This window comes from Magnolia sinica, chromosome 7 (genome assembly GCF_029962835.1).
Source record: "Magnolia sinica isolate HGM2019 chromosome 7, MsV1, whole genome shotgun sequence".
NCBI classification, from domain to species: Eukaryota; Viridiplantae; Streptophyta; class Magnoliopsida; order Magnoliales; family Magnoliaceae; genus Magnolia; species Magnolia sinica.
Window position 1 is genome coordinate 86,788,996 of NC_080579.1, and position 11,948 is coordinate 86,800,943.

Here is an 11,948-nt window from a genome sequence, read left to right on the forward strand (position 1 = left end):
GATTTAATCACACATTTCAGATCATGTCATATAATTCTCTGTGTCAAGTTATATTTTGCGTAGAGAATTACTCTTCCGGTATTTATTTAAGTTCGTTAGATTAATGAAGAAAATTGATAGATTTATGATCGGTATAGTCCATTAAGGTGTCGAATTGGTCTGATTCTTAAAAATATTAAATAATTAAGTCTTATAACAGTCATGAATAGTATAGATCATATTGATCCCTGTCTATCATGAAAAAATCTCACATTCTACACATTATCCTTGAAGCTTTTTAAGAAAAAGGGTTCGTTGGGAGATACTATGAGATATGAGGAAAGTTTTGAATAAAGAGAGACAAAAGGAAGGATAATGAGATCAGTGGCTCTCTTTCCCACTCAAAATTAAAATTAAAAATTAAAAATTAAAATTTTATTAACAAAAATTGGGGGTGTTACATGCACCGCGTCAAATCCCAACTGCTTGCCCACCTATACAAAACATATTCAAGTATTGGATTAGTGCTAATCCCAATAAAATAAAAAATGATTAGATGATGGAAATCATATCAGGCTGACAATGTGGTGGGCCCGGGATGGGATCGTATAGCACCCTGGGCAGAGCATCAACTCGGGACTGATCATGACCTACTTTCTAATTGGGCTGACTGTTTTTCCCACACCCATCATGTTGTGGGCATTGATAAAATATGTTGCAAAAGATGGGCCCACATCCGATCTGTTCGTTAAGCCCAGTGTGGAAAGTAAAACCCAGGCCCATGACGTGCCATTCATGCATTGATAAAATTCACACAAAAAAAGCCCTTGAAACTTTGTATGGGCTTGGGCCTAGTTGGGTTTGGACTGAAGAGGTCCATCCAAGGTTGGATGCAACAAACCAATGGATTAGATTGCATGAGAGGGGCTCCACTTGTTACAAAAGAAAACCATCACGTTATGATAAATGATCATCGACACATGCATGAAATGGCCCAATGCGTAGGTATTTTTATTAAAACAAGGCCCCAAATGAAAGGGAAGAAAGAAAAAAGATTAACATGATGTATCATGGCCCATTGGACCCCTTCTCTCGTCATCATGGTCCATCTCTGGCGTTATGTTCCAAAGGGCTCACTGGGGGGCTGAACCACCTCATCTGTCGCTTCATCCGATTGGACCCTATCTTCTATCACAGAGACCGGGTACACAGCCGTGTTGGGGCCGACAGTCGTATCAGATGCCACGATGCACCCGTCCACATAGCCATAGTGCAGGACACTTACATTTCTCATCAGCACGCTATGTTGGACATCTGAACAGTTAATCTTCCAATCCGGGCCGATGATCACGTCCGGGCCGATTTGGCAATCACCCGTCACTGAAGACGTGGCGTCGATCCAGACGTTCCCACAAATGACCACAACTGGGTTATTTCGTATGGCATTAGGGATCATGGGATTCATGTACTTAAAAAAACGTTCCAAGCCTAGTCTGTAGCCATCATCTTTAAGATCAATGTAGGGACCCTTCAAAGGCATGGAATAGAGGTTCCCTTCTCTAGCAAGGGCTGGAAGGATGCTTGCCCCAAGGATCATGGGCTTATAAAGGTCTCTCTCCAGGATAGATGGATTGAAGAGGTATATCTGTGTGTCTATCAATGGGCCCACCAATGGGCCTGGCCCAATAAAATACTCCTCAACTCTTCTTGTATTGCGGTCCACAAGTACTGAGTTGAATCCCAAGCCCTTGTCCACCTGTGTAGAACATGTTTAAGTGCCAGATCAGTACTAATCCTAAGAAAATCAAAATATGATGTGAAAGATAATGCTCAGGTTTGTAATTGTACTGAGACCAAGGGCCCATTTGGATATCACCCGCTAAGAATTTTTATTTTTATTTTTTTTAATCTTATGAAGTTAAATATGTTAGGTTTTTCACTTAAGATGGTTTGGCAACTGCCATTGTAAAAGTAATTTATGCAATGAAAGATACTTATCACTTTTTTAATGTTTTTTTTTTATTTTTTTATTTTACTTTTCTACTTCTCTCTCTCATGTTTTCATGTGATGGATGGCCATAATCAAAGGACGCCTCACATGATGGATGGTCGACATCGAAGGTTGGGCCCCACACAATAGATGGTTCATATCAAAGGTGGGCCCCACATGATGGATGACCCATATTAACGTGGGCCCACATAATAGATAGTTAAAGGACAGTCTACCCTAATGATAAATGGCCCAAATCCAAAGTAGGCATGGTATTATGGACAACCCACTCCGAAGGTAAGGCCTACACAATAAATAGTCTGCATCAAAGGTGGGATCCACATATTGGGCAATGAATATAGAAGTTGGGCCCCACATGATGGGCAGAGGACATTTAAGGTGGCCCACATGATGGATGACCCATGTCAAGTTGGGCCCATATAATAAGCGGTCCACATCAACGGTCAGGCCCTAATGACGAATGACCCATATCCAATGGAAGTTGTATATGATGGATGATCCACATTGAAGGTGGGTTCCACATGATGGACAATCCACATCAAAGGCGGGCTCGGCATGATTTTCAGTGGACATTGAAGGTGGGCCCCACATGATGGATGACCCACATCAAAGGTGGGGCCTGCGCGATGGGCGGTGGATATTGAAGGTGGGGTTCACGTGATGGATGACCCACATAAGGGTGGGCAGCACATAATGGATGGTCCACATCAAAGGTCATCCCCCTTTTTTTTTTAACACACACACACACACCCCCACACACTCACGCCGTAGTGGGATTTCACCATCTATGGATACTTGAAACCTTGACCAGGTGTTGAAACTCCTGAGAGCCTACCATCGGAGCAAGATTAAGGATCCAGGTCATCCCCAGATGATGAATGACCACATCTAAGGTGGGTCATGCATAATGGATGGCCCACATCGAAGGTGGGGGCTGCATGATGGAAGGTCCACATCAAAGGTCAGTTCCACCTTATGAGTGATGAATATTGAAGGTGGACACACACAATGAAAAATAACAATGATGGTGGGCCCACATGACAGATGATATATGTCAAGGTGGGCCTCACGTGAGGACAATTTACATCGAAGTTCTGTTCCAATGATAAATGACCCACATCCAAGACGGCCCTGCATAATGATGGCCCACTTCAAAGTTAGGCCTGCATGATGGATGATCCACCTTAAAGGTGGCCTTCACAAGGTGGATGGTCCACATTAAAGGTAGTCCCCACATGATCGATGGTTCACATTCAAACTTTCTATTCTTTGGCCAATAAATATACTATTTACCAAATCATACTTTTTTGACCAATGAGTAAAAACTAAGGTAAGCTACAACTTGCAATCCAAATGAGCCCTAATAGTCAAATCAGGCATTATGCTAGCCATTTTTCTATTTGGGCCTTTCAACTTAGGCCCATGGTCAAGCATGAAAGTTTTAGAACTATGGTTTTGACACCTCACTCATATCTATGGGTGTACATCAAGTCGAACTGAGTCGGCTTGACTCGGCTCGGGTACTGGCTGACCTCAGCTCGAACTCGGCTCGGCTCGGTCCTCGAGCCTAATTAGCTAGCTCGGCTCGGTTCGGTCAGCAACTCGGGCCGAGTTTGAGCTAAGATCGAGCCGAGTTCATCATTGAGGCATTTTCACGAACACTTGAACTACAACTTTTAAATCCCACTATTTTACAAATAGAGGCAATGGTTTTACATGTATTTTATCAAACACCTTCAAAGCAACATAAAAACTAAGAAAAACAAAAAGAAAAGGGGTATTTATTTAATGTACATACCTTCCTTGCCACCAGCCACATTTCATTGAGTCATTTTATCAAACAATTGGTGAGCAACGTCGATGGCAAAGTAACCGAGTCACCGAATTGGTTCCATCCGAGTTCAATTCGAGCTGGATTTGATCCGAGTTGAGTCGAACTAGGGCCTACTCGAACTCGGCTCAGACTCATTTTCAAGCTCAAAAAATCAGCTCGACTCGGCTCCAACTCAGCTTCGAACCGAGTCAAATCAAGCCTTTTTGAGTTGAGTGGAGCGAGCTAACCGAGCTAGCTCGGTTCGTGTACACCCCTACTCATACCATGCAGTGGGACACATGTGACCGAACTGGCCATTCATTAAGTAATCTGCCTTGAGGACATTCCATGTGCCACACTCACTCGTGTGGAAAAAAATATGACAAAACCAGCCGCATCCACTCATTGAGTCGACCAGAATTGCTATTTATCACTGGTTATGCATTGTCTGTGATGGTGTGGTCCACTTGATGAATAGATGGATCTGATTTTTGTACTAGATGATCCTTATGGTGAGCCCAACCTATTGAAACGGTTGGATTTCGCATTCGCTTAATAGGTTGGAAGTAATGGGTGGAGTCGGGTCGAGTTTTTAAACTACAATGCATGCCCTCGAGTTGAGTAGAAGAATCAACGGTAGAGATCTTTACCTGTGAAATCAGCATTGTCGCTTCATGTCCATGATGCTTGTGGAATTCGATCATGTCGTTAAATGGGTAGTCGACGATCACGTTGGTCCTCAACAGAAAGAACGGTTCACCATCACTGGTCAATCTGCCCTGCTCCTTAGCCACGGCTAGCCATCCACCGTTGCTGTACTCTTTCGCAAACAAGGAACTGATCTGGATCGTTGACGGGTGTCGGATTGCTACAAGAATATTTTCCACCGTCTGAAAATGGGGTAGTGGGCCTCATTAATCAAATCTCGCATGCATTTCTACAACGTATGCATGCATGCGTGTATGAATGTATGTATACCATGCATGTCAAGACCACCTTTGGGCTTTGGTGGTACCTGTTCTGAGGTAATCATGATGTATATATGGATGCGAGTTTACGTAATTCCTCTGACCCAAAGCTCTGTCGGGCCCACCTTGATGTCTGAGTGAAAAATCCACTCCGTCCATCAGTTTAATTGGGTTGTTAGATGATATTCCAAAAATGGTAAAGATCAAATAGGCCACACTATAAGAAACATTAGGGATGAAAAAGCCTACAGTTGAAATTTTCCTCTTAAATCCTGGATCTGCCACATTCTTGGAGCTCTCATTCTAAGATAATCTGACTAAACACATGGATGGAGTGGATTTACACCGCAGTAGGCCCCACAGAGCTTTGGGTGCATGGTGGACCACTTTCAAGAACCATATATATATATATATATATATATATATATATATATATATATATATATATATATATATTTGAAGAACCTAACATATCGATGGACCGGAATCCTGTACAACTCATGTTGTAGGCAGCAGGAGGCATGTGCAACAATCCAGACCATTGGGCCCACCGTCTTGTGTATGCAATTCACTCCGGACATCAGATGCACCACTCAATTCTACTCCATGCTACCAAAATTCAGCCCTATCCAAAAGAAGTCCACACCACAGTAGCAATGGAGAGATAAGGCCAACCGTAGGTTATTTCTATAGAGTATACATTCCATCTAATCCGTTCATCATGTGACCGTTTCCAGGAAAAAACGGATACTCTAAAAATCAACCTAATCAAAAGCTCAGGTGGACCACACAACATAAAATTGCGTGATTTACATTGTTCCCGTAGTATGCGGTGAAGAGAAGAGATCTAACACAAAGAACGCGGTGGGCCCCACCGTACCCGCTGCGGACTGCGAGTGTTGGTGAGGATTCCAATCCCGTTGCAACATACGCATGAACGAATGTATGGATGTAAGCAATCACGTCATATATCATCTTTTTGGTATCTTTGCCAAGAAATTAACGGCCAAGATAACCTTTCATGGATGGCTGACGTAGGAACATACGTGTCTAGATTGCATGCATGTATCTCACCCAAGCAATCGATGGCCAAGATAGCCTATCGAAGGATGCCACTTTTTCAAGAATGTAACACACGTGTGTATTGATGCGTGCATGAATGCATGTGTGAGATTCTTTGACCGTACCTGGTCTTCGTAATCATCTATGGCCAGGATGATCTCGTCGATCTCTTGGACGGTCGTGAGGCGTGAGATCGTGGGGAAGAGCATGGGCTTGTCGTGTAGCCGTTCAAATGCCCTCTGGGAGCCTGTGACGTGGATTAGAGCTTTCATGTCTTCTTATTTCTTCTTTCCACGTAAAAGAGAAATGAAAAATATGAAGAGCTTGAATGTATTAGTAGGTAGTTACGCAATGACAAGAATGCCCATTTCGGTTTTGTTCTATTGTTAAACTGCCCTCCTCTTTGGACCGTAGATTCTACAAACCCAAGCCCTGTGGGGCCCACCTTGATGTTTGTATTATATCCACTCCGCTCGTCCATTTCGCCTGCTCATTTTTGAAAATGGGCACGAGGAAGAGACAGATCAAAAAAATCAAGTGGGCCATACCATAAGAAATAGTAGGGATTAAATAAACACCGTTGAAACTTTTTAGGGTGCCAAAGAAGTTTTGAATGAGGATATTATTTGTGATTTCCCTTCATCTTGGTGGGAATTATGAACCGGTTGGATGGCATATCGACATTACGGTTCGGCCCAGAAAAGGTTTCAACGGTGGGGGATTGCATTACTAATGTTTTCAATGGTGTGACCCACTTCTCCGACAATAATGTTCTTCGGCCTTCCTTTTTATACTTTTCTCTCTCCCCCCTCTTATCCAATTTCTTTCGTTCCACTCCTCCTGCCCGACCGCTCTTGAGACAAATACTGAGTTTTACATAAATGCCCTAGAAATGAGCTCTCATAATGGATAGACTATGTCCTGTCACCAGCTCAGTGAGGTCATGGTGATGTATATATTTTACCCACGTGTCCATTTATTTTGACAGTTCATTTTAGGGCGGAGCTTAGAATGAGTCAGTTCAAAGGCTCGAGTGAACTACACCATAGAATGGTGGGTTTGAACTGGTAACATTGAAAACTTCCTAAATATAAATGTGTTGTTTATTTGACATTTAGCTTGTTTGTAAGGTCGCATATAAAAACATAAATATGATCTCGTTCCGAAGCTTCATTTGTCTTCAACGTCAAGCTTTCATTCCCTACTTTTTATGATGGTATGGTCTACTTGAGCCTTCCATGTCCCTTCTTTTTTGGGCTTACATTTTGGAATTATCTTTCAAAATGGATGGACAACACGTGGACAAAACATATACAATATTACAGGGGACTCACAAAGCCTATGACAGGACCCTTCGCCTCCATACAGGTACCGGTGGTGGTGGATTCCTAGTCTGAGTCTGAATTAAGGCCTGTTAGGATTCGCGTATAGTATTCTATTGTATTGTATTTGGGTACTGTTCATGTATATATTGGACAGTTTTCAGAATACATCCATATCAATCAGATACTAATCAATGTTTGGATAGGAAGTATTGTTTGACATAGTATACAATACATTATATAGATCAATGTTTGGATAGGACGTATTATGTTTGTGTATTATACAATCTTAATTGGGTCAGGTGGCCTATTTGACATATTAAACTTTCTGATTTCTAGCCCAGATGATTTTCACGTTGAAATGTACCAGATGAATGATCCCGATCTTACACTGCATAGGTACCAGATATCTTGTAATCGTACAAATTTCAAACTGTCATCCGCTGCTGAATACAGTGCAATAAATACGAAATATTGACAGCAACAGAACCCATTGACAATACTCTACCGTCGGTTCAAAAATTTGGCTGGAGTTTGTATTCGCACGCATAGGATTCAACTCCTATTCACTCCAATCCAAACACGGTAAACGTCAAATCATAACTTCTAATACGATACAATACATCCCAAAATGCGTATCCAAATAGGTGGATATAACGTGAACATCCACAGTGCTTGGTTGCGTACTATGTAAACTCTGTGGGACTCACTGTGTTTTATGTATTTCATCTACTCCATCCATCCATCTTATCAAGTATAAATGAATTTGCAAATTTCAATTGTTTACATGTCATATTAGGATTTTATGTTAAAACTTATCATTGTAGTAAGTTTTGTTTTTCGCTAGTTTTAATATTTTAAGTATCTAGTTGTGCTCAAAGTCTTGTTTCAGTCATCGAAATTTTGTTTATTAGTTTTGATAGAATCCAACATCATTTTACTATTTTTAATAACTTTCACCATTTGAAAAGATGTCTTACACTACTTTTCCATATATATAAGCACATTCAAGATTTCATAATCAGCGTTTTCATCAATTAAATCATTTTTGGAAATTTGTCTCTCCTTGAATTTATGAGCTATTTTTTAGAAGAAGAAGATGATATCCTTACACCAAATCAATGATTTAGATTGCATAACAAAGTGCCCCACTTATTACAAAAGAAAACCGTCGTGTTATTCAACAAGCTCCTGAAAGGCCCAGAGTAGAAAGGCTCAAAGATAGTAAATGATTATTGACCTGCAAAATAAAATAGTCAACATCTATTAGATGGTCCAATGCATGTATAATTAACAAAACAAGGTCCACAAAATAAGAGCCAAGAAGAAAAGAAATGAAGAAGATGTACCATGGCCCATTGGACTCTTGATCATCATCATCCACCACGGCTCCAACATGTCTTTGTCCATCTCCAACCACACATTCTGAGGTGGGCCCTGTGAAGATTAACCGATACACGGCCCCAGAGCTGGCCCGCTTGCCCTTCCTTGAAACCACCAGTCCATCCGCTTCGTCCACTTTGATCCCATCTCCTATCACAGATACAGCATACACAGCTGTGTTGGGGCCGACGGTCGAACCAGACGCCATGATGCACCCTACAACATGACCATTGTGCGGGACGCTTGCATCTTTCATCAGCACGCTATGCAACATTAGAGTCGTTGATCTTGCAATCTGGACCGATGATCACGTCCGGGCCGATTCTGCTATCGCCTGTCACTGAAGATGTGGCGTCGATCCAGATGTTCCCACAAGTGACCACATCTGGGTCAGCTCGTATGGTATCCGGGATCATGGGATTCATGTACTTAAAAAAATGTTTCAGGCCCATCTTGTATCCATCATCTTTAAGATCAATGTAGGGACCCTTCAAAGGCATGGAACAGAGGCTCCCTTTTCTTGCAAGGGCTGGAAGGAATGTTCTCTCAAGAAACATGGGCCTACAAAAACTTCTCCTCAAGATAGATGCGCTGAAGAAGTATATCTATGTGTTTCTCAGTGGGCCCATCGTTGGGCGTGGCCCACAAAAATACTCATCCACTCTTCCTGTATTAGTATTCACACGTAATGAGTCGGCCCGTCCACCTACATAAAACATGTTTAAGTGTTGTATTAATACTAATCCATAGAAAATCAAGATATGATTTGAAAGATAATATTCCAGTTTGTAATCATACAGGGACAGAGCGTCAACTTACGCCTTACCCCAGATATTTTGCCAATGGGCCTTTTCACAATGGGCATGTGGCCCACCTGTTTAGCTAGTAGATGAACATACACAATGTTGCTTGGCCTAGAAGAGAATGTTGTCAAACCAGGCCCAGCCTGATCCATTCATTAATGGACCTGGATATAAGGCCGAGGTGTAGCCCATGTTTGACACTGAGCACGATTGGCAAGATTGACCGCATAGGACGAATCCAGATCCTCTGCTTGGCACAAATTGGAAAAACCTATTTCTTGCAATGCAATTGGGCCACATTACCAGATATTGCGTTTAATGCAGCAATGCTAATAATGTCACTAATTAATAATGTAGGCCAATTATAATGCAGAAAAACAGAAAAAACTAATTTATAGCAAGCGGGAGATTTGGATTCTCATAAGAATAAGAGAGCGTTAGTATGTTAGTTTAATGATAGTAAAATCATCGTGATAATATTTTTTCCATTACTTTAATGTCAAATCATCAAATCCATATACTCTTTATTAATTGGATTCAAAATTTTTATAGTTATTCAATTAAAAAAAAAAAAAAAAAACTAGATATAAAATAACTAATTACATGAAACTCGACCAAGTTCCACTCAAACTAGAAGTTATTTATATATGTTCATACTTTAAATATTAAATATTAGGTCTCAAGTCCAACTAGTTGAACTACAAGTTATGGTACATCAATCATATCACATCCAACCTTCCAGGTGTGCGACATCCAGCCCATCAAATAGGTTAGCCCCACCATGAGGACCACCTTATGCAAAAACCGGTCACGTCCACTCATTGAGTGGGCCATACTTGCTATTTATTAGTGGCTAGAAATTGCCATCCAACTGGTTGGAAGTGAGACATTCTCATTAAATATTAGTACAGCTTACAAGCTCTTAAAGAAACTCGAATAGACTCGTTCGAGTTACTCAACTCAACTGAAGTGGGGTCACGAGTTTTTAAACTACAGTGCGTGCCCTCTAGTTGAGTAGAAAAATGGACGGTGGAGATCTTTACCTGTGAAATCAGCATCGTCGCTTGACGTCCATGACGCTTGTGGAATTCGATCATGTCTTTAAATGGGTAGTCGACGATCACGTTAGTCCTCAACAGAAGGAACGGCCCGCTGCAGCAACGGCCAGCCATCCACCGTTTCTGCACTCATTCGAAATCAAGATATTGATTTTGATCTCTAACCCATTTTGGAGTGATCTCAGAACATCTCTCAATCTCTGAAAATGGCGCAGTGGGCCTGATTAATCAAATGGTGCATGCTATGGGCCCAAAATGATGCATTTGTTATATCCATACCGTTCATCCATTTTACAAGATCATTTTAGAGCATGTACCAAAAAAATGAATTATATCAAAAGCTCAAATCGGCAACATAATAAATAGAAGCATGGATAATTATTATCACCACTAAAACATTCATAGGGCCCACCATAACGTTTCTTGTCTATCCAATTTGTTCATAAGATCACGTAGAACTGGATGAAGAGGGAAAAAAAAATCGCATTGATCCAAAACTTCTGTAACCCCGGAAGGGTTTCAATGGTATACGTTCAATTCTCCATGCTTTTTGCAGTGTGGTCCACTTGATCTTTCGGTTTATCTTATTTTTCGGTTCAAGCCTTACAACGGTCTCGCCAAATGGACGGACGGTTTTGATATAACACATATGGGACCCACAGAACTTGGTGACATCAACACATCAGCGAGGTCAGTGGTGTGCGCTACACCAGCCAATCCGTTCCCCTGTTCTTAGGTAAACATGATAGATGGACGAGAGTTTACTATAATGGTGTTCCTGTGACCCAAAGCTCCGTTGGGTGAAATCCACTCCGTCCATCAGTTTCATCAGATCACGTTAAGTTGATAATCCAAAATTGATAAAGATCCAAGGCTCAGATAGGCCACACTATAAGAAACAGTGGAGATTGAAATGTTCACCATTGAAACCTTCCTGGGACTTACTGTGTTGTTTATACACCATCAAACCCCTTTATAAGATTCAATGGTGGGCCTTCAATACCCACTGTTCTTGTGGGATGGCCCTCTTAAACTCTAGATCTGGCTCATTGTTTAGGCTCATTCTAAGTTGATCTGGATAAGAAGATGGATAGAGTGGATTTCACACGTACATCACGGTGGGCCCCACAGAACTTTGTGTCGATGATGGACCACTTTAAAAACGTAAAATATGGATTAATTGCCCAGAATCCTGTACAGCACGTGTTGTCCATTGAGATCCTTGGGCCCACCGTCTTGTGTGTATGAAATTCACTCAGGAAATCAGGTGGGCCATTCAATTATATTACATGAGACCAAAATCAGCCATATCCAGAACCGAAGTGATCCACACCACAGGAACATTGGAGAGGGAAGACCAATATGAGAGCGGATTGGCTAGTGAACCTGCCACCAGCCAATGGCTACTGGTCGGTGCTCTGTGGGCCCCACCATGATGTATGTGTTTCATCCATGCTGTCCATCTATTTTTTTTTAGATCATTTTATGGTATGTGACTAAAAAATAAGGTATATCCCGTTCTCAAGTGGACCACATTACAGGAAACAGT

At 41.5% G+C, this 11,948-nt stretch overlaps 1 protein-coding gene across 1 annotated transcript; it reads right to left on the reverse strand.

Annotated features, from left to right (window-relative positions):
* Nucleotides 1–1,096: 1,096 nt before the first annotated feature.
* LOC131250696 (mannose-1-phosphate guanylyltransferase 1-like) lies at nucleotides 1,097–6,105 on the reverse strand. The gene is made up of 3 exons (XM_058250978.1): nucleotides 5,959–6,105; nucleotides 4,454–4,693; nucleotides 1,097–1,735 (listed from the first exon to the last, which is right to left on the reverse strand). The coding sequence occupies exons 1-3, from the start codon at nucleotides 6,103–6,105 to the stop codon at nucleotides 1,097–1,099; spliced, it is 1,026 nt and encodes a 341-aa protein (XP_058106961.1).
* Nucleotides 6,106–11,948: the final 5,843 nt, after the last annotated feature.

What these genes read in the sequence shown, in the direction of transcription:
- LOC131250696 (XM_058250978.1), bottom strand. Translation starts at nt 6,105, where the DNA reads ATGAAAGCTCTAATCCACGTCACAGGCTCCCAGAGGGCATTTGAACGG. An exon ending in TAGATGATTACGAAGACCAG is followed by an intron (nt 4,694 to 5,958) that starts GTACGGTCAAAG and finishes CCCCATTTTCAG; the next exon opens with ACGGTGGAAAATATTCTTGT. An exon ending in CGACAATGCTGATTTCACAG is followed by an intron (nt 1,736 to 4,453) that starts GTAAAGATCTCT and finishes TGTTCTACACAG; the next exon opens with GTGGACAAGGGCTTGGGATT.